The sequence below is a fragment of the Paroedura picta genome, chromosome 7 (genome assembly GCF_049243985.1).
Source record: "Paroedura picta isolate Pp20150507F chromosome 7, Ppicta_v3.0, whole genome shotgun sequence".
In the NCBI taxonomy this organism is placed as follows: Eukaryota; Metazoa; Chordata; class Lepidosauria; order Squamata; family Gekkonidae; genus Paroedura; species Paroedura picta.
The window spans coordinates 81,173,587-81,201,483 of NC_135375.1; the positions used below are offsets into that span (position 1 = coordinate 81,173,587).

At 41.8% G+C, this 27,897-nt stretch overlaps 1 protein-coding gene across 3 annotated transcripts; it reads right to left on the reverse strand.

Moving 5' to 3' along the window:
- Positions 1–1,456: 1,456 nt before the first annotated feature.
- On the reverse strand, positions 1,457–26,281 carry PLIN2 (perilipin 2). 3 transcript variants are annotated; one of them, XM_077345161.1, is made up of 9 exons: positions 26,136–26,281; positions 18,801–18,882; positions 18,523–18,718; positions 15,674–15,756; positions 13,607–13,892; positions 13,044–13,228; positions 11,297–11,440; positions 10,376–10,666; positions 1,457–3,118 (listed from the first exon to the last, which is right to left on the reverse strand). In XM_077345161.1, the coding sequence occupies exons 2-9, from the start codon at positions 18,828–18,830 to the stop codon at positions 2,984–2,986; spliced, it is 1,350 nt and encodes a 449-aa protein (XP_077201276.1). In that variant the 5' UTR covers positions 18,831–18,882; positions 26,136–26,281; the 3' UTR covers positions 1,457–2,983. The 3 variants fall into 3 exon arrangements, with proteins under 3 accessions (XP_077201276.1, XP_077201275.1, XP_077201277.1); XM_077345160.1 differs by lacking the exon at positions 26,136–26,281 and adding an exon at positions 21,149–21,315; XM_077345162.1 differs by lacking the exon at positions 26,136–26,281 and adding an exon at positions 20,849–20,870.
- Between the last annotated feature and the right edge of the window lie 1,616 nt (positions 26,282–27,897).

The following is a 27,897-nucleotide window of genomic DNA, read 5'->3' on the forward strand; positions in this document are numbered from 1 at the left end:
CTCATACGTCTTGGTCTCCAAACCCCTCACCACCTTCATAGCTTTCCTCTGGACACACTCCAAATTGTCTACATCCTTCAGTTGTGGTGCCCAAAACTGAACACAGTGTTCCTGAGGTCTAACCATAGCAAAGTGGTACCATCACCTTGTGTAACCTGGACACGATACTTCTTTTGATACAGCCCAAAATCTCATTTGTGTATTTAGCCACCAAGTCACACTGCTGACACATTTGGTATGTGGTCTACAAAGACCCCTAGATCCTTTTCACACATACTACTGCCAAGACAGGTCTCCCCCATCCTATAATGATGCATTTTATTTTTCCTACCTAAATGCAGAACTTATCACTATTAAAATTCATTTTAGCCATTTTCTAGCCTGCCAAGATCCTCCTGTATTCTGCCTTCTGCTATCCCTTCCAGTGTTACCATTATAATGTGGTATAACAACAGTATCAGCAGGAGGAGCATGCTTACATAGTCCTTGAAGATGATCAGATTTATTATCTATGTCTGTTTTTGCCACAGTAGACTATGGCTGATTTACTAGGGAATACATATCATTGCTTTCAGTGGCATTCCAGATTGCACTGTAATATGGCTATTGGTAGTTAGATATTACATAGTACCACAGAGATGTTACAAGACAGGGGACTCCCTAGAGAGGGAAAACTCTCACTACCTTTTTCTCCCAGCTTCTCACAACCACCTGGTCACCACCTCCCCCGCTACAATTTTCATGCATCCAGAGTGCAGCAGCTTGTTCTTGTACGTGCAGATGTTGCTGCTAAATTTGGGAGACTAAACTACATATGCAGGATTTGTGCTGTTATCTCAACAGTCCTGGAGCTTTCCTCCAGGTTGAGCACACCCCGGGTAGTAGTTGGGGTGGACATCATTACTAAGGTCAAATAATAAACTCAGGGAACCAGTGGGGCATTTTTGAATGCTTTCCTCCATTAAAACCCCCTCTCTGACACTAGAAGACTAGCCTTTTTTGACCAGTCTTTTCTGGTATGCTACTTTCCCCGCTTACAAGAAGGTTTTTATAGGATGTTGCCCCTCCTGCAGTGGAACAGTCCACTTTTCTGTCTCAAGATTCCTGCCGTTGTGCCTAGAGGCCAGGCTTTTCTCATTTTGTCCCAAACATGTTTGTCCTCTTATGCAGCAGTGGAAGGTATGGAGAAAAGAGAATTCAGCGTGAAACAGGATGGACAGATGAGGCACTTGCAGAAAGAACATTCAGACAATTCTTTTTCATTTGCAAATTTGTTTTCAACTTTTCTCCCTGGAAAGTACACCTACAGTTCTAGAGCCCAGCTTCCCACTGGCCCCCTGCCTAGCTGAAGCAATGCTGCTGACCCGCATGCTTTCAGACCAGGCAACTTCAAATAATGAATCTCTTTCACGCTATTTCAGGAATACAGCACAAATAGAAGTAAAAAGAAAAAGGATCAGTTATGTAGTTCAAACTTTATTTCCAAAGCATTTAAAAAAAAACTTCAATATAGATCTGGGTTTTTATATATATATATCTACCTCCTGCTATAGTGCAAGTCAAATGATCTCTTTTGTCCGAAATAGGCTTGGCCTATCAGTTTGTACCACAGTGTACCTTCACATCCTCACAATAAACACAACACTGTCAATGATATTAAAGGGACATCTGAACACCACGTCTTGCACTTAAGAGTGCAAAAATGTCTTTGTTTCTGATGCCAACTTTAGAGCTTCCACTGAAGCTTTCGGTTAGCACCACAAACTATAAGCACTGTTTACTGATCTCTTGCAACAACTAAGTAAATATCGGTTGCACAAAAGCACAGCTTCAGTGGGCGACTCTCTTACCTATATTCCCCTTACATTTCTGTTGCCTGCCACATTTGCTCTTTTTAGCTTCTTCCTCCCTGTCTCCAGATTCCTCACCTGCACTTGCCCTCATCCAACTCTAGACTCTTTCTTGGAACCTAGCTCTTGTTGAAACCTGTATCTGGGCTACACTTCTTAAGCCTACTTGTCAGAACTCACAATGTTTCCTCTACCCAGAAAATCAGATACCAAGGAGAAGTCCAGATTGGCCTTTCCCCTGACATTTCAGAGGGTTTCTTGTTTTGTCTTTAAGTCCTGAATTATTTGTGTCTTGTGAGCTCCTATTTGCAATGAACTGGTACAGCCCAGACACAGGATTACCATAAGAAAAAACCTGGAAAAATCTCAGAAATCAAGAAGATACACTAGTTCTAGAGAAAGTGCAAGGAAGGTAAACTACCTGCTTATTCAATATGTACAAACCCATATGAGCTACAAGTCTATCCAGGACGAAGGATCCTGCAAGTATCAGGATTTCTAATCACTTGATAGAACCTACATGTGTAATTACAGTAGTGCACGTGGGGAGGGCAAGTGACACCAGACCCTTCCCCCTCTACATAGAAGTGCTCTTGTCTTTTTCTAGTGAATCTTCCACTTTGCTGAAACCCATTACAATTTTTCTTTCAAAGCTAGGCACACCAAGTCAGTCATGTAGACGTATTACAATGAAACAGAAACACACACTTGTTTTTCTTCCAAGTAAGCCAATAGATAGATCTGATGATACGGAAATACAGGAACTGAAGGAGGAAACTTTAGCCAGCAAATCTCCTTACAGACAGGCTTTCATGCCAATTATTATGCAAGTTCCATCAGCAGTTGTTACTGATAAATCTGATAAAATCTTTACATTCAGCTATATAAAGTGATCTGGCCTGTAGCATACAAGAATCTATTACCCATGCCGAAACGTTAAGCTAATATGTTTACTTGTAACTTTTAAAGAAGTCAGTATGCTGATTTACTATAAACAAAATGCACAGAACAATTCTGTACTCTCTAATTCCTATTCAAAAAGCACAAGGATTAAGTTAGCATGGCAGAGAAGTGTGTGCACATATACTGAAGTAAAAGCAGCTTTTTTGTGTGTATGTATATGCATATGCTATTTATTCAGCTCTTTGTCCTGTGGTGATTGGACCATTTGCACGGGAATAATCATGCTGGGCTTCCTCATCCAAAGCCAAAACATCTGGTATCTCATCAGATTCTGAAGAGATGTCTGTAATAGTGAAATCTGGAACCTGCAGAGGAAGAAACTCAAATAAATTTGAAGGCATAATTTGAAACATTTCCTAAAAGCATTTGGCACCCAGGACTCAAACAGAAGACATTGGATCCTAGCATGTTTTTTTACAGCATGGGTTTTGTTTTAATAATCTGTGCAAATACAGCATATTGCATATCCCCAAACCATCTTTCCTATCAAGAAAATGTCCTCAGAACATTTAAGGAGCAAAAAAGTTTCATTATTTTGGATTCACAGTAAAAAATAATTCGTGACCCATAAATTTGAAAACCCACCTCTTGTTGATCCAAGTTGTCTTAACACAGATACAGCCCATTTAAATGTGATGGCTGGCAGCAGGACTATGAAGGGCCTGGCTCAGTGGCAGAACATCTCTTTGGCATTTAAAATGCTCCAGTTCAATCCCCAGTATCCCCCCAGCTTTGCAAGTAATCAAACTATAGGGGATGTGAAAGGCCTCTACCTGAAACTCTTAAGAGAGCCACTGCCTGTCAGAATAAACAATAATGTCCTTAACAGAATAATGGTCTGATCCAAGGCAGATTCATGAGTCTGTCCTATTCATATGTAAAGGATAGGTACACATTCTAATTTTAAAAATGAGAGCTGTATGTGTAACTGCGCACAACAATACCTCTATCTCCCTGCAGTTTCTCAAGTCAGGTACTTCTCCGTAGTTTAGCTCTGTAGTGATTGAAGTGATGAGAGATTATAGAGGAAGGAAGCTACAGGTATGCAGGCTGTATAACCCATTGTGAGCCACCTGTCCAGCTCTATATGCAAACACATCTAAAACAAACAGCTCTGAAACTATCATGTTTCATTTATTATTATTCAATTCATATACTACCCCTTTTGGATTTGCCGTCTTGGGGCAAAATTTATCTCTTAGTATATTTGAAATCAAGCAATTTATTCTTGCACTGCAACACTTCTCTACCTGCCTGCACAGAACTTAAAAAATTTCTCCAAAGGGCACCAGTGGTGTTTTTGTTTTTGCTATCTGGTGCAAGTTTGGATTTAAATAGTCCTGAAATATAAAGCCAGAGTAGGAATGTATCCTTCCAAATTTCCCTATGTGGCTCCTGTTTCTTAGCTAGAGACAAAGAATGTGAAGTGGTAGAAAGCAACAGAAACCCAGGTAAAATGAACTGCAATTGGTGGCAATCAAGATACAGGTGAAAGGGGAAAACACAATAGGCAATGTTTGCTGTAAAAGAAACCATGAAAGAAAGATCAACTGTCCTTTAAGGCAATCGAGTAATTTGCATAGGCAGTTTCTTGGTGTTCCTATATGCCTACGTATCACATAGAGGTGTCAACACAACTCTACATTTTTATACACACTGTCAAGGTGTCACCATCAGCAAGACCCACTCCACACCAGCATTACACTTTTGGTATGTACACAAGCTCTTTTATACCACAGGCCAAATTCTACAGCAGCGTTGCAAGAAACACAACCAGAACCAACACGAGGGGTAAAAGTGGATCTAATAGAAGAGGCAACACAAACATTTGCCCCCTTTTCTTATAAAGGTGTACACTACAGGACACAAGACTCAGGCTTCTGTTAATAAATAAATCTTCATGACAGTGGATTATACCTTGTACTATGAACAGCAGTTGTGGAACAGTAATTCCCCCCCCCCAATAGAATTACTCCCCACCAACAGCAGTCCCAGCATTCAGGGGACCTCAGGAACAGTGCTGGGTATAAGGTGAAAAGGAAAATTGCAAAAAGAATTTTTTCCACATAAAATAAGCATCATACCAAACCCATAACATTTAACATGGGTGGGACCAGACTAGATATTACTTAAATGCTATGGCTAGTACACAATCCTTAATACACCATAAGAATGTCTCAATGCTTCTTTGACATATTAATGCTTATGAGTGAGCTTGTACCAAGGAGCTGCTGGACTTGCGGTGCTTATTAACTAAAGCTTAATGGGGGGGGAGGGTTTAAGGAAAGAGGTTTTGATCGTAAGGAGCTCTGTATGCTTTGTACAATTTCATTAGGAAGACTGTTTCCTTGTCAACTTATCTACTGCAGCATGAGGTGCTGGGTGGGAGGTCTGGAATGGGATGGGAGTTTTTCAGCTAGCAGCTGAGCTATTGTGGGTTTTAATATTTTTATCTTTTATGTGGGGCTTTATTGTTGTAAGCCATCTCGAGATGGCTTCTGATAGCGGTGGATAATAAATCTAAATATAATAATAAATCCACTAGATCATCTGTAACTATCTTTACTGCCCAAATACACATACCCCCAAATGTATACATCTATTTAAGTTTTCCATTAAGTTCATGCCTCCAGTCTGAGATAAGGCAACCACACACAGAACTTCTTCCATGGTAGTAGTAAGACTCTGAAATGCCTACCAAGCACTGTGTTATGCCCCATCATTAAAGTTTTAAGCGCAACAAAAAACTACTTCTTTGATCACTTTTGGCAACATTTGATTAAATGGACTACATGTCCCATGATTTCCTTTTTAACTGTTGGTTCTTATTTTGTATAATCATACGCTTTTAGTCATGTTAACTGCCTTCAAGATCCATCTCAGCAGAAAGGAGATACTTAAGTTTTTAAACATTGGTGTATACATGAAAAATCAGGAAGTGTAAGCATTTCTCACGTGCATAGAAAGCTCAATGGCTCTGAGACAAAGTATTGACTCCACAGTGTAACCTTTTAAACTTTTTAAAGTATGTGTTTTGCTGAGAAAAGATTGTGTCTCCTAACTTGCTGAAAATATCCCATCATATTTATTCTGTAGAATAAATGCATCATGAAACTATTCTATTGAAGTGATATAGTATATTGTTAGATTTCTTGGCTTTCCTTCCCTGACAACAGGCTCTAACATTAAATGTTAGATATTGTTATGAGATTTTCTATTGTTTAATATATATTCTAAAATATATTGTCCATGCCCAAGTTTAACATGAAGTTTACTATATTTATCCCAGGTGGCTGATGCATCAGGAAACCAACCCCCATAATAAATTTAACTTTTTAAAGTATCAAAAAAAAAGCAACTGGAACTCACCCGTCCTCCATAAGAGATGTTATCATTTGCTACTACTAATAAGGACTTTTACTTTGCTGTATGCAAAAACCACATGATGCCTGGTAACCCCTATAAGTCTATGACACATAGTAACTATCTGTGCCAGTCAGTGTGTTCACTGCACAACCTGTACTATCAAAGCTCTCAAGGGCGTAGCAGAAGGCCAACACTGAGTATACTGCTGTCTGAGCCAATTCTACAGCCATTCATTTTCTTGGTACGATCAAGAGTGAAAAAGAAAACAAAGTTCTCTCCATGCTATACATAGGATCAGTTAACTAAAAGCATATCACGAAAGGTTCGTCTGGCCTCAACCAGGGCCAGGGCCTTTTTGGTACTGATCCCGACCTGGTGGAATGAGCTCCCAGAAGAACTAAGAGCCCTGCAGGACCTTTCAGGGTTCCGCAGGGCCTGTAAAACAGAGCTCTCCCACCAGGCCTTTGGTTGAGGCCAGGGCGCGGGAGATCGCAGGGATCCCTCTACAACCAAAAACTATCGGCATCCCTGGGGGCTTGGGCCCTGAGGCACTGATGGGGGAGGGGGAACATGGGAGGTAGGGGTGGGGCTTTTATTTTTCTCATCGCCTAGTAGGTTGGGATTTGGTTTTATGGTTTTTATATATTGGGTTTTATTCTTGTTGTAACCCACTGCAAGTCAATTCTGAGAGCAGCAGATAAGAAATCCAATAATAATGAAACTTTAAGGGTTAACCTGCCAGACTCCCATCTGCCCACAATTCATCTTTAATGTCCAGTCTGAATCCAACTGTTACCCAAGTATACTTAGCATAGTTGTCCATCGATAGAACACAGCAATCCATTACATCTATTTGGAGGAAAAATCCTAAGCAAAGATTTTGATCATACTTCTATTTTTCCACATACATTTCTTACACAATCTGAACACCTGATATTCAGTCATCCTCAAACCCAGCAGAATGACATCAGCCATCTCAATGCCTGTTGTACTAAAAACACTAGTTCTGCTATTCCTTTTAGAGCCAACATCATCCCCAAATGCTATTTACACATTTCTCATTACTTATGAGTCAGGCTACCCAAAAAGATTTAGTCAGTGGAACCATCTGTTGAGATTCCTTCCAAGCAACTCACCCTGTAACTCCCAGCTGCTAATTAAGGCTAATAGGTTGAAAGAAAGCAGTTTGATTTAGCATGCATTTCATAGTTGGAAGGGACCTCCAGGGCCATCTAGTCCAACGTCCTGCAGAATACAGGAAATGGCCACAAGAACCAAGCACCAACACAATCCCTCCTGTAATGAAGTAGTAACTGCTTTCTGCCACTGCTTAATGCAACGATTTTAACTCCTTTTAACAAACAGGTCCTGCAAAGTGGAGCTGGTCCAACTGCTTCCAAACAAGGATGGGGGAAGCGTGTGCAAGGAGAACTGTGACAAACTCAAACTTTGTTACCCTATAAAAGGAGGATGGGTTTGTGTGCAGATATCAGTTTCCTAACTGAAGGCCTCAAACACTTGACTCCTGATCCCAGTGCTACCATCAAAGGTCATCTGGTGAATTTAAGCTTTCATTACTTTTACAATAAACTGCTATAGCATACAGCAAGCATTTCCGCCAAGCATTTGGTTGAGGTCAACTGGAACCAACTTCTTCCACTGGGCCCCCGAGCCTCCCTCCTAAAAAATTAACACCCTAAACTGACTAAATCATGGGTACACCTGTATGTTGCAGTTACAAATTTACTATATATGCTGTTTATTATTGTTCTACTGTTACTTATGGTTACCAATTTTCTGTGTATTGTTCCTGTTCTTATGTTTCATCTGAATTGCCCTGAGCCTTCGGGGAGGGTGGCATATAATGTAATAAATAAATTTAACTCTTGACTTGCATTGTAGCACTATGCTATAGAATCATTTATTGTTGAGTCATTGTTTTGGCAAGCCACCGTCCAGCATACAGGTTTCATTCAGAGATCTCTTTCAGGAAGTAGTCATACATTTACAACATCAGTTGCAGGGCAGAATTTGCAAACTGAAGGAGTGTGTGAGGATGCTGGTATAACAATACTCTGTAGCCCATTCTTTATCTGAAACCTTGGACTTAAATCTTGCCCTCCTGGCTGGTCTTATGCTCCCCCAAGTCTAACTGAACCACCAGATCAACCCCAAGTGTTGAAAGTTTCAATGTTTATCAGCCTTCCAAAATCAACAGCGCAAGTAGCAATCAAATGGTTCTATTTATGCCAGAATATTCACATCACTATGAGCACTGAAGCTGGATAATGCCCGCTCTACCAAGATAGCAACACCTGTAAAAGCACAGTTACTTAGTGATTTTTTTCCTAAAAAACTGACAGTTTTAGAGAATGCAATTAATGAATTGTGACCCATTGGAAATTCAGAGGTATGCACATACAACTTATAACCAGCTCATCTACAGCTTATAATTCTATTTCTGTTCAGTTAGTGGTGTTATTAAACACAGCATGTTATGCATGCAGAGGGGTTGTTCCTCCACATGGCACAACTGTTTAACAAGCTCAACTGCTGAAATGCCTGTTCACGATTACCAGCGGACTACATAGACAAGGGCTTGTGTTGGAATTTACATCTGCACAGCAGGAGACACAAATATTCAGAGAAGACACCACTCAAACCAGTGACCTTTCTGAAGACTGAGGACCCATTTGTAAGGTTTGATGACTGTAAAGGCCACATAATATTATCCACCACAGAATACTTTGTTCTGTAACTTTTCTGTAGACATTTCATTATGGCAGCCAATGCCGTCTTACCCCAACTAGGCATTTAGAAGCCCTAAACCCAGAGCTGAGGGACATGCTACAAGCAGAAGCTAGAACAAGAGATTTAAAAGCAGCAAGTATTTGGAGAGCTGTATGAGGAACCACAGGTAGGAAACAAATGCAGCAGCAACATCTAGCCCATCTGTTTACATGCATTGTTGGATGCTGATTAGCAGAACCACTTTAGAACAAAGACCCAGCTTAATAGTACAGTATTTGCTGGCGTATAAGACTATTTTCCCCCATGAAAAACATGCCTCCAAGTGGGGGGGGGGGGCGTCCTATACGCCAGGTGCACTTCAGTTGGGATAGACATAGCTGTCCATAGTGGCCCATAGTACCGTAATGTAATGTAACAAACTCTACATTTTGAGTGGAAATGTTGGGGAGGGGGTCGTCTTATACGTCCAGTCATCTTATACGCCGGCAAATACGGTCATTTAATCACAACGTTTGTTTTGTTTTATCAATATCTGTTTACACCATTCAAATGAGACAGACTTTTGGTTGCTGAAGCATTTATTACTAAAGCATACATGTGAAATTACAAGGTAAGGTACTACAAAAAACACACAGACCAAAACTCCACATGTACAAACAGCATGAATCTAGTGCTTGGTGCACAAATACTCAATTGGAGCTGTTAAACTATTGAGTAATACAACAATCTTAAAATTTTAAAATATATGCCAGTATAAACAGTCAAAGCATGAATAACTCAGGGACAGGTCATAAACCTCAATTTAAAAAAAATGACAAGCTCAAGACATTTTTGTTTGGTACCAGAATTTGTTTTATGGGAATGGATGCAACAGCAGCAGGACAAGCATTTCCAAGTATGCCGTCGGGGATTTTTTGAGATTTTCAATTAAGCATCATCTGGTTTGGTATTTAGCCTTCTCCCCCGCTTGCATCAGAATAATAATTTAGTTTTTTTTTTTTTTAAGATAGGCCACTTTCAAACAAGATGGGGTTTCTTATCAAGGTAACCAAAATACAGTGCCTTTTCTAGTGTCATCTGCTACAGTTTACAGGCCTTAAGGCACTTCATAGCTTTCACTATTTCTAATAGAAAGATAAATAACTCAGCTGAGGTACACGAGAGTCTCCTCGTTTATAAAATGCATTTCTTCGTTATACAAAAGACATTGAGGAAGTATGGACAGAATCAGAATATGTTACCCTGTCAGACCACCAGCAGGTTACATTGCTGCTGTAGGAGATAAACTACCTTGTTAGTTGGGGCTACTCAGTACAGATTTGCCATGCTGCAATTTATTCTGTGTTGCGTTCAGGCAGCTTATCCTCCTGGTTGGCCTTTTGCTCCCCACCACTTTTGTGCTCAGCATTCTGAGAGCCAGCCAACTGAGGATAAAAGGGACCTACCAGCCAGTTGAGTGGCGTGTTGTTTACAAGATAATCCATCACATCATCCAAGGACTCCTTCATTTTCTTCAGCTGCCCTTTACTGGTGGTGATAATATTATCAGACACTTCTCGGAAGGAAGATGCTGATCGGAAGCTTCTATAGACCTCTCCAGCTAGCGTCCCAACATAGTGGACCTGATCTTGTATGTTCTGTGGCAAGCCTTGGATACTTGAGACCAGGGTGAGACAGGTGGTTTGAAGCTGCTGAGTCAGATTCCGTGCAATTGTGAGGGTACGCGATTCAATGGTCTGGAAAACAGAAAAAGATCAATAGTGGAAAGAAGGTTTTTCACTCCCTCCACATAGCAATGTGTCTGAGGGGTTAACCTGCAGATTCCATTTCTCCACAAGACCAAAAAATGGGAACCAATTAAATTCTACACAAAGTTTTCACAGCTAAAAAAATTTACATTCTAAAAACATTTTCCTTATTTGCGAATGCTATCTCTTGTTTTTGCGGTGGTGTAAAATTCTGTTGGACATCAGGAGTTCCTAGCCTTCCTTCAACTAAAACAAATACTAACCAGAGAAGCATAATACTCTCCTCTCATTCTTGGTATCCCAGCACATCTTCTGCCACATACCATTTATCATCTAGTTCCATTCTAATTTTTCCTTTCAGCTGCAGAGAAATATTTCTCCCATTCACTTGCTTTGTCTTTCTAAACACCTTGCTATTCTTCTACTGTGGCCCAAGACTAATAAAGGCAAGAGGCTAATGTCAGTGGTAGCAAGAACAGCTCAATCCAGAACCTGCAGCCTTATCACTGTAGCAATTACATGGGTCAAGAGGTTAATACTAGGGATGGGCATGAACCCTTTCACAACCCAAAATTTGGCACACACTTGGACCAAATCATGTCCAGGGCATCCACTGACCTCAGCACTGTGGGAGTTGTCTCCACCATCATCATCCGTTTGGCCAACGTTTTTCCTCCATTCTACCCAGGAATTATATAGTTTCTGTTGCGCATCTTGGAGTTTTTGGTTGGCACTATTCATGTTATTTCTGGCATATTCAATCTAAAATATACAGGAAAAAGTACATTTACATTGTGCTCAAGTTCTTTGCTTTTTCTTGAAGTACTTTTATGATTAGAACAGAAGCTGTATCCTCCAGGAAACATTTCCAGTCGTAAAAGCCCAGATCTGGCTTTGCCTCTAAATCCTCACTGGGATTGTTACAAGCACCAAAAGTTTTCCTTGGGAAAGAAAAGTTAGGAAGCAACTATTTGAGCTGTACAACATGAAGTCTTGAGTCAGCAACACTGTTTCATAATTCTGGAGAGATGGAATTATCACTATTTTATATCCTACTTTTTGTCTCATGGAGGGCCCTAAGCAGTTCGCATTATTCTTCTTTCCTCTGTTTTACCCTCTCAATCCTGTGAGGCAGGAAGTGGTATGTAACTAGCCCAAGGTCACCCAGCAAGTTTCCAGGGCAGAATAGGGATTAGAACCTGGGTGTCCTAGATCCTAGACATAACACTAACCACTACCCCATACTGGCTCCACCTCCTCACCAGAAAGGCATTCCAGAGTGGAACACCATTCCTCCCAGAAGTCAAGTCATCCAATCTGCTGAAGTCAGATCAAGTTTCCTACCCAAACCACTAAATGTGCTTATGGTTTTTCATTACAAGGTTCTTACTGCGTGAATTCAGAATGCTCATGCCACAATGTTGATGAAGCCAGTTTTCAGTTTCATAGTTAGACTTGAGTACAGTTTCGCCTCAAAGTGTGTTTGATGATTTGCCCCTAGCGATGGCAGCTATGACACTACTTTTTAGTCCCCCCCTAGAAACATAGTACACTTCACATTACAGCACTGTGTCAACAGTGAAATACGCAAGTGAGGGAACATGGAGCATGTAAGTTCTCTTATTTCAGTGACGATGAGAAACTTTTCATCCCTGTCTACTTAACCAAAAATTCAAAACCCCTCGGGGGGGGGGGGGGGAGGTTGCATACGGTCTTGTGTTGGTCATTTGGTATTCATCATCAGCTTTGTATGAGGGATTTATAATATGTATGTACAACTGATTCTGGATGACTTATTGCAGTCTGATTTTCAGGCTTTATGTTTTTAACTACATTATTGTGTACACCACAATGAAACTAGGGAAACCTCCCCTGCCCAAATCTGCCGAAAGAACCTGAAATCTTTTTTTTAATGCATTTGAGGGGGTTATGTTTCCCCCACCCCAAAAAACAGTGCTTTCTGCACACAGGCAGACGGCCTACTAAACATGTGTCTGCAGAGCAAGCTGCTGTAGCCAAAACTGGGAGCTGTTCTGGGGCTGACTACAGTTCCCAGATACAGCTACTACTGCAGCTAGGCTCAAAGGCAGGTGTCACGGAGCCATGCCAGGCTCAGCAATGAGGGGGGGAGGTGGGATTCCTCCTACAAGTCTTGCAGACCCCACCTGTAATTAATAATAGCTATTTCTGAGTTAGTTTGAAGAACCTGATGGACCCCTTTCAGACTGTGTATGGTTACAATAGGAAAAACCTCTACTGGTTGTGTAAAAGAAGAAAAGTGCAAGGTGGTACAAAAGTATGCTTCTAAAGACTTTAACAGCTTCCCAAATCCTTGATAACATTTAGAGACACAAGAAACACTTACCAGGTTAACAGTGTAATTGAGCTGAGAAATGGTCTCTTGGCTTCTGACCTTTGCTTCTCTAACAGTGTTTAAAGCCTGTTGGTAGGCACGTGATCGGACCTTTAAAGACAGAGACCCTAGTCTAACATAGTAACTTGTCTTCTGAACTCCAATTTCAAATCCTTCCACTTTGGTAGCCTCTTTTTCTGTGGAATTAAAGGACAAGCCACTTCAATGGTCATTCCAAGAAAACCGGGCCACATAGCTTTCAATCCCAACAGTAGCAAATATTTCTATCCTGCTTGTTACTCTAACAGAGACATCCTAAACCAAACTAATCCCTTCTATGCTCGGATACCAATGGATTTAGAATGGTGCCACATGGCTCAGGGTTGCTCTGTAAATCTATTCAGTACAATCAAAAGAAAAGCCATCACCCCAAAACAGTGGAAAAGAGAGTGTAAAGAAAAAGTATGGACTAGCACGATCTTATTTGCTAGCCCTGGTTTGTTCATTATCAAGTACTCAAAATTATTCATAATGCATACAAACAAGAAACTGGGCCTTATAAAAAGTAAGCCTACCTTGCTCTTCTTCGGTAAGTGGCAGATACTGGTCTACGAGAGTCTCTGATCGGCTGAGGGCAGTATCCACACCACTGCTCACCAGGCGCGCTACCCGACTTCTCAGGACAGTATTAATGCTCCCATGTACTACAGATCTGGTCATCTCTACACTGTCCTGCACAGCTCCTTTAGTTTTGTCCACAACACCATTAATGGTATGTGCAACTGTATACTTAGCATCCGTCACAGTCATTGTTACAGCATCCTTAGCGCCAACAACTACATCCATTGCATTGGCAACTACCTAGGAAAAAACAGCAACAAATTTTTCACTGATAGCTGCAGATGCACACAAGTTGACACAACTTAACAAAAACCTCATTGTCCCCAAGTGAACTCTGATAGGACACATGGGCATAATTTGTTTTGTGAGAGAGCTTATGCAACAGACAAAGCTATTGCTTTCTACAACAGAGTTGTCTGAAAACTTAAATCTTCAATAAGTATTTTCTTACAAAGAAATAATGCATTACTATACCCTACTGATAATTCTAAATGGAACAAGTCAGACTGACTTCTCAGCTATTCCCTAAAGTTTCAAGGTAAAACTGTTCTGATAATGCTCTTTTTCGAAGAGCCGTGATTTCCATCTGGGGTAGGAGTTATATTACATGAACCAAGGGATCCATTTATACTTAACTGGCTGTAAATGAAATTTTATGTTATGGGTCCCCAACATGCTACACATCGTGTTTTTAGAAAGCTGGTGGAGCCATGGCTCAGCTGGAGACCATCTGTTTCACATGCGGAAGGTCCCAGGTTCAATCCCTGGCATATGGAGCTGAAAGTATCAAGTGACAAGTGATGAAAAAGACCACTGCCTTAAACCCCAGAGAGCTGCTACCAGTCTGAGTAGGCAATACTGACTTTGAGGGACTGATGGGTCTGATTCAGTATAAGGCAGCTTCAGGTGTTTGTGCATGGGTATCCCCCTGTCCAGCAGGGCTGCTGATCAAATTGGCCATACAGAAGACACCAGCGTTTGGTGGCAGCTGTCATCTCAGAGTCGGTTTTATTCTTCTTCCTCTTCTCTTTCCCACTGTGTCATTTAAATTACTCTTATCTCCTGTGCTTGAGGCTTCTTCTATTTGTATGCAGCTCTGTAGTGGCCACTTGGTGTTTGTGCCCACCACCCTGCTTCAGAATCCTAAAGGTGCTCACTAGGGGTGTGCAATGGGGTCTACACAAACCCAAAATATACCCAAAATATACCCAAAATACACCTTATTGGTATTTTTCAGGTATATTGCAGCTTCCCAGGGCTTTTTGGGAGAACAAAAAATATTCCTCAAAAAAAAAATCCCAGATAGAATCAGGAATTATGAGTTAAACCAGGCTGCACACCTGAGCCTCCGAGGAGAAATCTTCCCACATGGGCTCTGCACACAGGCTCAAAAAGGTTTGAGACTCCCAAACCTCGTGGCTTTAAAGAAGATGTAAATAATGGTGTTTCCTCAGGTTATGAAGAACATTCAGTAAGCAGCATCTATGGAAATGTGGAAGCTTTGATCTTGTAGAAGAGATAAACCATGTGCACAGAAACAAATACTGCTTCATGCTAAATTCAGATATGAAGCACTTTACATTTTCCAGCCTCCATCATCAGGTCCTAAGTATCAGGACTTTAAGCATTCCAGTCCTACACTAAAGAATTTGAGATCTTCCCCTTGCCTAACGAATTAGTGATTTCCCCCCAAAGTCCCTTTAGAGAGCCAGTTTGGTGTAGTGGTTAGGAGTGCGGACTTCTAATCTGGCATGCCAGGTTCGATTCTGCGCTCCCCCACATGCAACCAGCTGGGTGACCTTGGGCTCGCCACGGCACTGATAAAACTGTTCTGACTGGGCAGTGATATCAGCGCTCTCTCAGCCTCACCCACCTCACAGGGTGTCTGTTGTGGGGAGAGGAATGGGAAGGCGACTATAAGCCGCTTTGAGCCTCCTTCGGGTAGGGAAAAGCAGCATATAAGAACCAACTCTTCTTCTTAGTTTAATGAAGACAAGTTTAAATGCCTCTGAATTATGTACCTTATCAGTTGGTTGATACAGTATAGGCAGCCTCTCTTCAACTTTGTCCAGTCCTATACAAGCATAGCTGTTGGCGACTGCAACTGGAAAAATTAAAACAAATTAGGACCTGAGCCTTTGCAGTGCTAAGAAAGTACCACTGTATCAAAAGCTGCACTGACTGAAAACAGGAAATATTCTGCCACAGTTCCTTAAAAAATAAAGATTCCTCACAGCTCTTTCACTAGCAAACAGCAAGATGCCTCTAGAAAGAGTGATCTAATTTTCCCTGGCACTTTGCCAGTTCGCAAGAATAGGTCTTCCCCAGGCAGACACACAGTCAAAGGAATATAGAACAGGGCTGCCAAGTTTCTAACTAGGGGACACTCAGATAGCAGACAAAAAGGGAAACACAAGACAGAGCTTGAAAGTGGGTGAAGGGTTAGGACAGAATGAACTTGAGCAATAGACTTTTCACTCATTAAGCATTTTAAGAAGCAATGTTGGGGAAGTACAATTCATTAAAACTTTAATCTCAAAAGGAAAAACTTACTCAAATGCATGCTCAATGATTTTAAGAGATCATTGTTAACTGCCCACATGCTCTTTTTTAACTGACTGGCAACAAGGATGTACATTAGGAACATAACTAACCCAAACCCAATCCTGATAATTAAATTGAGGACAATAACTGATGTGACTGAAGTTTCTTGCAACATCCAGATCTGAATTGCTAGGTCTGTGGGTAAACTCTCCTTTCTGTTTCTCTGCAGTCTTAACATTGCTATTTCCTGTGAGCAGTGAGGAAAAAGTGACTTGGCAAACGTGGCTGTCAGGAAGAGTGCATAACCAGAACACTACGCCCCAGTCTGCACCATACCACATGATCCCCATTCATAGGTGGAGGGGAATCACATTAGTAGCTCATAAGGCCTTAAGACGGCTATTCCATACAATCTGCCTATTCAACCATCCAGCTACTTTGCTTATACTCACTGGGACCCATTATGCACGGGGGTTTTAGCGCACATTCGGGGTGGAATGGCGGCGACTAAAATCACGGATAACGCACGGAGCCGGCTGCAACCGGCTGCAGCTTCGGTGCATGCCGCCGAAAAAGCCGCGTCAGTGAAACGCGGAAGAAAGCGCAGCTTCCGGGTGAGCGGGGCGCAACCAGAAGCGGCGCCCGGATCGGCGCGTGCATAATCGGTTACTCTGGGTTTTGCCGCCGTCGCGCCCCACCCCGTGCATAACCGGTATGCGTCGCGTCTTCCCCCTCCGCGTTTTCCACGTGACCCGAAATCGCCGTTTCGGCGGCCGTGCATAATGGGCCTGGGAGAAGGCAGAGTGGTAGCAGTAGTAGAGGAGAGAACAGAGGATTCAAGCTTGTCTAACCCTAACCTAAGCCTATAGAACTTGGCAGCTCTGGAAATACTCTGTTTGTATCCTGTCCTGTAAGGGGGGGGGAGGGCAAATGGCTGCTGTGGTGCTTTGAAGTCAGCCAACAAACCAGAGGCTGATCTTCCAGGGTTTCACTCCTGCTTCTGAGATAGGAAAGCCCACTTTCTTCGTAAAACAGAGACCCAAGACCTCTGCCCACTAATAGTAAGGAACACAGAGCAAGGAAAGGGTCATCTTTCTCCTCTGATAGCAGGTAGATTACTTTGAAGATTGTATGATAAATAGAAATATTCATAAAAGGAAAAGACAGTACAAGGTAGAAGAACCACTGGACCAACTGACATTTTATACCCACCAGCCTATATGGCTAGTAAAATAATAAGAGACTGTGTGGTTTTGTGGATCTGGGAAACCCAGAATCAAATCCCCACTCTGCAATGGAAGTTTGCTGGGTGACCCTGGGTCAGTCACAAACATTTACTCTAACGCACCTCACACAGTGGTTGAGAGAACAAAATAGAGGCAAGGAGGGCAGCGTATGCTACTCTGGGCTCCTACTGGGAAGAAAGTTGGAGAGTAAAAGAAATAGCTAAATACTAGAAAATTTCAATATAGTATCAGACTTTATAATTTACAAGGGAAAAGCTGCCTTTTCATGAGCAACATGCTTATATACAGCTGAGGCCAGGAATACTGAGAAAACTGCTGCTCATCTGATTGTCAGTGGCCTTGCTCTACATGTATCTGCCATCACAAAGTTATGCAAGCAACAGTTTTGTTTAGTGTCAAGTGACATTCAAACAATCCCCCCAAGGAGGCTCACACAACCCATTCTTACTGTTCCAGCACCAAGTCAAATCCATTTGATTTAGATTATGACTTGGAAAAGCAGAGCAGAAATATTACTTGTGCATCACTTGCAGTGATGTGATTCTTGAAAGAAAAACTGGGTTAGAAAATATTATTTAAACTGGAATTGGAAACAAAAGACAGCAGCCATGCCACATACAAGTGCAGAGGTTTACCATGCTTCATATCTCACACTGATTTGCAACTCAACAGCTCTGACATCTATAAATAGATGATATTTACACATGTGAGGGAGGGAAAATTTCCACGCCACATTGATAACTTAAAAGGCTACAGTGGAAGAGGTGAGTTATAGACATAATTAACTGACAGAAACTAGTTAATTTAGAGGAACTTCCCTGCCTGCTCAACTGGAGTAACACTTTCAAATAGTTGTTTGTTTGTTTGTTTAATACAAACCTAGCCTAAACTATTTTGGTAGGGGAGTTATCTCCTGCAACTAGGTTGCAAACATTAAGGAATGAAGAACACCCAGGATGCCAAACACCCCCACACTAAATATTAACATATATCAAAATCCTTTATGAGTCATTAGAAAGCAATTAACAATATGGGCAACAAAAGCTGCTAAGGAAGAAAAAAGGAAGACAAAGCCTTACTTTGTGGCTCCAGTCTCTGGATGATAGGTAAAGCACTTGTCAGGGCCACTGCAGTGATGGTCTTCACTCCTTTCTCAGCTATCTCACATACTGATTTTAAGTAAGGGTAGTTATCTTTTGTGTTGATGTAAGCAGAAGAGACCATATTGTAGGTGGAACTTACCAGGGGAAGGTTTGCAACCCTGGAAACCACATTCTGTGTGCAAAGAAGACCAAGATAATTAACTCATATCCTTCTTGAATAAGTAACACATTTACTTGTACTTAATCGGACATACCTGCTGTTCATCAGTTGGTACTACTGCCATGTTTCAATCTTGAAAGTTTTAGAGTCTGGAGGGAAAACAGGATCACCAGTGTCTGAAATAAAATTTAACACATCAGTAACATGTAACTATTGTGAGATTACTTTTACATATATAGGAAATTAACTGAGTCATTTACTTAAATCCTTTTCATTAAGTGGGATGTTAATGACAAAGATCTAAATTGTAAATTAAATTTTACCAGCTTTCTTAACCATCCAACAATTGTAAGTTTATTTCCCTACAATACTCACAGGTGCAATCAGTAATAAGTGCAAAAACAAATTGGATAGCTAACATACACACAGGCTGTTTTTGACCAAGATACTACACAGCCACATTAGCATTTAGCCTTGCATAATATAAAAGCAGATGCTTTGAACCTGGATGCTTATTCTAATGTTCAAAAGTAAAAAAAAAAACACACACACACACAAAATATCCTCCACAGAGTAGACATTCATGTCATGGTTCCTAAAATGTCTATTTTTTTAAAGCCTCTTGAAGTCAACATAATTAAATACACAGGTTGCATTATTCGCCACACGCCAAGGTACATGCACAGAAGAGTCATGATACAAAGAATAAGGGTACATATTATGCAATGTTCACTTCAATGGGCACTAGTAGCATTCTTTGAAGTGGTCAGACTCTCCAAATTATCAGCATATTACAAGTATCCCCTCAGCCTCCAGTGCTGGGTATGATGGTATACTTCTGTAAGAAGAACTATGCATTTCGAGGTCATTGCTCTAATTCTGGAATATTCCACTAGGCTCCAGCCAATCACAGGTTCTCTAAACACAGACAAGACCCCATGTTTTGGCAAGCAGTTTTTACTTGCTTTGCTGCTTTACAAGAAGTTTTATCCTAAATTAATCTAAATAATAGACCTAATTACAGTATTTGAAGGCCTACCTAAAGTTATTGTGCTCCCTTAATCATCAGATAAGGTGATTCCATTAGCTTAAAATGCACCAAAACTCTAATGATACATCAGGGTATAAAGGTAAAGGTAAAGGTATCCCCTGTGCAAGCACCGAGTCATGTCTGACCCTTGGGGTGACGCCCTCTAGCATTTTCATGGCAGACTCAATACGGGGTGGTTTGCCAGTGCCTTCCCCAGTCATGACCGTTTACCCCCCAGCAAGCAAGCTGGGTACTCATTTTACCGACCTCGGAAGGATGGAAGGCTGAGTCAACCTTGAGCCGGCTGCTGGGATTGAACTCCCAGCCTTATGGGCAAAGCTTTCAGACGGCTGCCTTACCACTCTGCGCCACAAGAGGCTCTCACATCAGGGTATAAGAACTATAAAATAGACCAGACACTTCCAGATTGAATTTGCAAGCGTCATACTTTGGTCTACACTGTACAACACACATACATGGACAATGAAAAAGCCAAGCATAAGTTCCAAACAAGGCAAGCAATCCTTTCCTTGTCAAAGGCAAAAACCACCAAGCCTTTCCTACTTAGAACTCTATGCAATTATTCCCTCAGATCCAAGATGTCATCTAGATTCAGGTTTGCCAAAAACACAAAAAAATTCACAGGTTTTGCCAATTTTTTAGAAGAATACATATTCATAGTAAAAGTATCTGCGCCTGAGCAACACCGAAAGCTGAGATGCAAAAGATTTCCAGTTGTACTTGTCTACCCTGCCTCAGGGCTTCCTCCAGAACAAAATGTTGCTACACATTCTGTGCCCTCAGCCATTTCCACTTCGCTAAAAGATCATCTCTCCTATCTGAAGTCTCCCATCACCATCCAACTAAAACCACTTTCCCCTTTGGTAGGAACCATCTATCCCCCATATCTCTACAAACCCCCAGGCGGGCTTCACAAGGCGCTCTAGATTAGTCGGGAGATCCGAAAGTCCCCTTTCCCTGTCCTGGGAAGGAGAATTCAGGTAAGTAGCCGTGCTGGTCTGAAGCAACAGAACAACGCTTGCGTCCAGAAGTCCTTTAAGACGAACCACATTTAATTCTGTGCCACAGAGCTCCACGTGAGATAAACGCACCGCGAGCGAGGACTCTCACTGTCAACTCCTACTACAGGGTCCGACATCTCCCCAGGGCTCTCTTGCTTCGGGCGGGACATTTCGAGATGACACACCCACACCATCCCTCCGCGGCATCCTAAGCAACTGGCTGTAAAGAAGAGCTACCGCCCGACAGCGCCCAGAAGATTCCCTCCTATCACAGGGATGCCTCTTTGCGCTGAGGACACAGAGCTCCGCTTCTCCAAGTCTGGGCGGCGGGCGGACCACCCACCCACCTAAACCAGCCCTAAACCAGACACCCAGGGCAAGGCGACTCACCCGCGACAACAGAACTACACAACCTGCCGCAGCCGCCCACAGCAAAGCCCGTCACCTCAGCCGCGCTACAGCAGCTCCGCGGAACTCCGAGAGACAGCACAGCCACGCCCGCCCTCTCCCCGGCAATTTATGCACAGAAGCCACCCTCCAGCAGCCGCTCTCGCGAGACTTCGGGATCGCCGCTTTTCCGGGCCTTTCCACCCTTGCGCTGCTCACATAGATTCTTCCTGCCGTTCTTTTCTGAGCATGCGCAGATCAGGCGAAGAGACGGTGCCGGCCTTCCTCGAGGGAAAGTCCCGGCTCTGTCCAAGGCTCTTGTCCTTCTGAAGGACAGCCAGGAGCGGTAGTAGTCACGCAGTAGTTAAACAGAGTTTTGAAGCCTGTTTTGAAAAACGGCAAATAAACTATTTAGCCACATTAATAACTTGACTGCCTACCGACCCCTTTTGTTGTCTGTATAAAAAAGGGAAGGCACCCACTGCAGTTAAATTTCCATTCTAAAATACACAAAATGCTAGCTATTGGTTTTAAATTGCTGTTATTGGTGTGTTTAGTTGGAGGTAAATTCCTCCTGAAGGCAATGAAACTTGCTTCTGAGAACACATTTAGGTAGTGATCCTATAAAAGTCTCCTTAGGTTGATTCCCAAGAAAGTGTTCTTAGGCATACGATCTTAAATTTGCTGTACATTAGACACACACAAATTTAAAATTATTACACCTTGAAAACCAAAAGACCAAATTACAAAGTCATACAGAAGGCTGGCTCACATCATGGAAGTTTAACTTCTAACGTTATGAGTGTTCAACAGAAGTACAGCAGAATTTACTTAGACCAATAATCAAATTATAGACACTATTAAAATAAAGTAGGGAATAAAACCTAGATAGTAAGGTTGAGCGCAGTTTGAATGTTCACAGTGCTCCATGTACCATGAAAACTCCCAGCCTTTTTGAGCTTGCAAGCTCTTAAGGGATTTCTGCACATCATTAAAAATAGCATTACACCAGCTGAATGGCGTAACACTAAATATAATCACGCCTCCCAGCTCCCACTAGGCCTGTGCGATTCAGGAAATGGAGGGAAGGACAGAGCTTTAAAGAAAAGTACCTACAGGTTACTAGGCACTGTAGATCAATCATCAGAAAGGCCAAAGCTGCGAGTGAGCTAAGATTGGCCAGGGAAGCCCATTGTAACAAGAAAAGATTTTTCAGTTATGTGAGGAGCAAACGTAAAGTAAAGGAGGCAATAGGCCCACTGTTGGGTGCGGATGGACAAACTCTAACGGAGGATGCAGAGAAAGCAGAAAGGCTTAGTGCCTATTTTACATCTGTTTTTTCCCACAGGTCAAAGTGTTTAGGCACATCTAGAGATGGCCGTAGCCAAAGGACAGTGTCTGGGTGGCAGGTTAACATGGATAGAGAGGTTGTCGAGAGGCATTTAGCTGCACTGGATGAGTTCAAATCCCCTGGTCTGGATGATATGCACCCGAGAGTGCTCAAAGAACTTTCCAGAGAACTTGCACAGCCCTTGTCCATCATCTTCAGGACCTCTTTAAGGACTGGAGATGTCCCGGAGGACTGGAAGAGAGCAAACGTTATTCCGATCTTCAAAAAAGGGAGGAAGGATGACCCGGGAAACTACAGACCAGTGAGTCTGACCTCTGTTGTGGGGAAGATAATGGAACAGATATTAAAGGGAGCGATCTGCAAACATCTGGAGGACAATTTGGTGATCCAAGGAAGTCAGCATGGATTTGTCTCCAACAGGTCCTGCCAGACCAACCTGGTTTCCTTTTTTGACCAAGTAACAGGTTTGCTGGATTGGGGAAATTTGGTTGATGTCATTTACTTGGATTTTAGTAAAGCTTTTGACAAGGTTCCCCATGATGTTCTGATGGATAAGTTGAAGGACTGCAATCTGAATTTTCAGATAGTTAAGTGGAAAGGGAATTGGTTAGAGAACCACACTCAAAGAGTTGTTGTCAATGGTGTTTCATCAGACTGGAGAGAGGTGAGTAGCGGGGTACCTCAGGGCTCGGCACGGTACTTTTAAACATATTTATTAATGATCTAGATAAGGGGGTAGAGGGACTACTCATCAAGTTTGCAGATGACACCAAATTGGGAGGACTGGCAAATACTCCGGAAGATAGAGACAGAGTTCAACGAGATCTGAACACAATGGAAAAATGGGCAAATGAGAACAAGATGCAATTTAATATAAGTGTAAAGTTCTGCATCTGGGTCAGAAAAATGAAAAGCATGCCTACTGGATGGGGGATACGCTTCTAGGTAACACTGTGTGTGAACGAGACCTTGGGGTACTTGTGGATTGTAAACTAAACATGAGCAGGCAGTGTGATGCAGCGGTAAAAAAGGCAAATGCCATTTTGGGCTGTATCAACAGGGGCATCACATCAAAATCACAAGATGTCATAGTTCCATTGTATACGGCACTGGTCAGACCACACCTGGAGTACTGTGTGCAGTTCTGGAGGCCTCACTTCAAGAAGGACGTAGATAAAATTGAAAGGGTACAGAGGAGAGCGACGAAGATGTTCTGGGGCCAAGGGACCAAGCCCTATGAAGATAGGTTGAGGGACTTGGGAATGTTCAGCCTGGAGAAAAGGAGGTTGAGAGGGGACATGATAACCCTCTTTAAGTATTTGAAAGGTTGTCACTTGGAGGAGGGCAGAATGCTGTTTCCGTTGGCTGCAGAGGAGAGGACACGCAGTAATGGGTTTAAACTTCAAGTACAACGATATAGGCTAGATATCAGTAAAAAAATGTTCACAGAATAGTTCAGTGGTGGAATAGGCTGCCTAAGGAGGTGGTGAGCTCCCCCTCACTGGCAGTCTTCAAGCAAAGGTTGGATACACAATTTTCTTGGATGCTTTAGGATGCTTAGGGCTGATCCTGCGTTGAGCAGGGGGTTGGACTAGATGGCCTGTATAGCCCCTTCCAACTCTATGATTCTATAAGAGAATTCACCAGAGATCCAAGAGAACACTGTTCAATAAGTGATAAAATAGCCAAAAAGAAATACTAGAAGTTAATCTTTTGTGGGGTGCTAGTCTTTTTCTCCTTTTTTAAAAAAACAATTTTTATTGTTTTCTTAAAAGTCATACAAGTTTGAGACAGTAATTTAGGTAACATATTGATAGAACATTTTTCACAGTGTTTTCAATTACAATTCCTATGAGTTAAGCTAGGAGTGGATTAACTACACTTGACATACGTTGTCTTATATATAATCAAGACATATTTCTAGAACATTCTACTGAGAGAAGCATGTTTGTACATTTTTTTCTTGAATGCATTAATTCAAGCACATATATGATTTCTTTTTCTTTCCCTTGATGAAGGCCAAACTTTCTGGCAATTAATAGTATCATACGTGACAAAAAAGGTATTTTATTGGTTCAGTTACCAGCCCCCCCCCCCCCCCATAAAGCCTTTGGCCTCCCCTTCTCACATTTTTCAGCCTATGGTCCCCTTGAAATGTGCCATATAGCCTCCGTTGAGATTAGTTGGTATAGATTATGTATAGGCAACCCAAAGATTTTACTTAAACTTGCTTTTATGTGGTTCTTGCTATATTGTTTTGAGGACACTAGATGACAGAGGCCTTCAAAAAGAGGATGTCTGTCTAGCTCCCACTGAGAAATTTTCCTATAAGTTCAAGGATCAGTATGCCCCTAAGACTCATAATGGTGGACAGGATTCCCTAAAATCAGTCAACCTACCAACCTGTGCATTTTTTTACCCTCAATCTCATGGTATTAAGTCAGCCTTTCTCAATTTTTTTAACGTTGAGAACCCCCTGAAACATTCTTCAGGCTTTGAGATTGTGTAGAATATGGTTAGGAAGCATAGCTGTGCTTCCTAGGGCTCACCCAGGGCCCTTCCCTTTTCCACTCCTCCAGGCCCCTCATTGGACGGGGGGGGGGGCAGGTCAACATGACTATATATGGTCATATCACCTGATAAATGTTTAACAGGTTTTTTAATTAACTCTCACCCATTTGGGCCATCAAGGCCCATCCAGAGCCATCAAGAAACCCCAGGGTTTCACAAAACCCTGGGTAAGAAAGCCTGTATTCAGTGGTGGGTAACAGATGAGGCGTCACCCCAAGGGTCAGACATGACTCAGTGCTTGCACAGGGGATACCTTTACCTTTAACAGATGAGTAATGGTGACAATATCATGAAATAAACTGACATCTGTCAGTAACCTTGATTTTTTCACTTGGACTCAAAGTTAATTTTAGATTTCCATTAAATAGGGATGAACTACTATGCCAATTACAATAATTTCAGACTGTAGTTGCAAAGTTTTACAACTTAATGACCATCTCTGATCAAAGGTAACATTACGCTGTCAAAAGTGTGCTCTGAGTAAAGTAGAGCAAAAGGCAGTATTAATAATGCATTCAAATTGCCACATGGTATTGCCACATGGCTTCAAGTGTAAGAGTGGGGAATCAAATCCCGTTTTTCAGATCAGGGTACACTGCACTGGCACCTATCCAGGGTCAAGAATGTATTGGTTTATTTACTATATTTACTATATTTGTGTTCTACCCTTCTTTAAAGAAATTCAGGCCATCATCCATCAACCTCTCTTCCATTTTATCGTCAGAACTGTGAGCTACGATGGTCTGAGAGAGCCCAAGCTCATACATGGCGGAGTGGGTATTTGAACATGGGTCTCCCACATCCCAGTTCATCACTGAAATTACTACACCAATTTCAAAGCATTTCACAACTGCTATTGATGAGCATCCACATTATGGTAGTATTCATTTTGTAACCAAATGATGTAGAGACAATCTCTGGCCCTGATTCAGGAATCTACATGCACATACCTACTGCTATTATATTGCTATGGATGGTAAAGAAGCACGTTAAACAAACTATCTTGATTGTCTTTGCGAAAGAAAGGCAGTATTTACACATTTTAGGTAAATAGAAATAGCCACATACCTGCATGTTGACTAAGAAATTAGTATTCTAAGATCGCTGTCAGTTATCCATTTCTCATGTTAGCAGACTGTTAAACTGGCCACAAGGAAGTTGCCATGGCAATGCCATAAGCTTCTAGGAAAGCAGCTGCCAGCCTGCACCTCATGGGCTGTTGATTTAAGGCCTCTTCATCTAACTGGGTGATAAGTCTTCATCTGTTCATACAAATAGTCACCAAAATTTGCATTGAGTATAAGAAAGTATACAGATTCCACTAAAGTCACAGCCCAATCCATAAAACGTAGCTGACTCTTAACTGTTTTAAATCTATAGAAGTAAAAAATAAAAAAGGAAAGGAAGAGTATCATGTGGTAAAGCGCACAAAGAGAATTGACTTTTTCTAACATACTGTATCATTTGTAATTGGCCTGTAGTTCTGTTCACACTAGGAGCATGGTCTTTGAAAATGTAAAGTGAACAACCGTGGCTGTTTCAAGTTAATAATGATAGCATCTAAGATTTTGTTTAATTTCTACCATGATTCAGTTTTATTGTTTGTGAGAGACAGAGAGGGCATGTTAAAATACACTTTGGTTCAATTTGACAGGAAGAAATAAATCTTAGTACTAAGTATTAGTACTTAGAACTATTACTTAGTATTAGAATGGCTATTTAGGCTGACAACAGTTTAAAAAGAGATATATTCACAAATATTGATTGATTATAATCTATTGATTATCGTCCAATTATATTGAACCATTGTGGGGCTGCTGCACCTCTGTCAACATTACAGCCTGAGAAGCATCACCTCAGTTATCAACACAGGCCATAGCTGAGTATTCCTGTGAATGTCTTTCAATAGATCATTGGAGATTTCCATTGATTCCATTCTAAGTGCAGGTATCCTGATTCCATTGACTGACCCATGTTGAGAATTTTCTGTAATAGGAAAAGGAGTCCAATTATTCCTGTTTCAGGCCTTGCTTATCATCTTCCTGACTCTGTTCAGTAAATTCAGTTTCTCTTGCCCACTGAAGCCAGATATGAGTCCCATGGAAACATATCTGTATCAGAACAGATGCTGCACCATGTCTTTTGAACTTGATGGATCATTGTACAACTGAAGCATGAGTCAGAAAGTAAATGAACCTGCTTAAACTGCAATGCACTTTTAGCTACACGAAACAGTGTCCCAGCTGTGTCTCATTAGTTGCTGTAGGCTAAAGTTCAGAAGCCTGCTAACTCAAACAAGTGCTGTTTGCACAGACTGCTATCTGTTGACAGCATGGCCCAGCAGAAAGACAGCACGTGCATATGAGAGAGTAAGGAGCATGAAACATAAAGAGAGCAGGGTTCCAGAGCCTGGTAATAACTTAGGATCCATGCCAATGTAACATTTTTCTATTGCTGAGTCCATGAGCTCCTGTTCTTGATCAAGTATTGTTACCATGTGAATAAAGCCTGTTGCTTTAAGGGTTTAAATTCATTCTGGGAAAGCCACCTCTCGAGGCCAAACTAGATGCTGCTGCATCGCTGAGACCAACACTGGGGCATGGTGCCATTTTAGAGGTTGTTTTAAAATTTTTCAAAATGCCATGGGGGCCCAATCCTACTAGGGACTGTGCTGTTTTAATGAACTGAAATGCAGCGGGAAACAGAAGGCCTTCATCCCTCCATATCCTGGTCCTCAGCAGAGTTAGTCCCCTAGGGCATTCAAATTTAATAACTCTAATATGGTGCCCCATCCTTTTGGTGGACTCATGGTATTGTCTAGTTTGGCCTC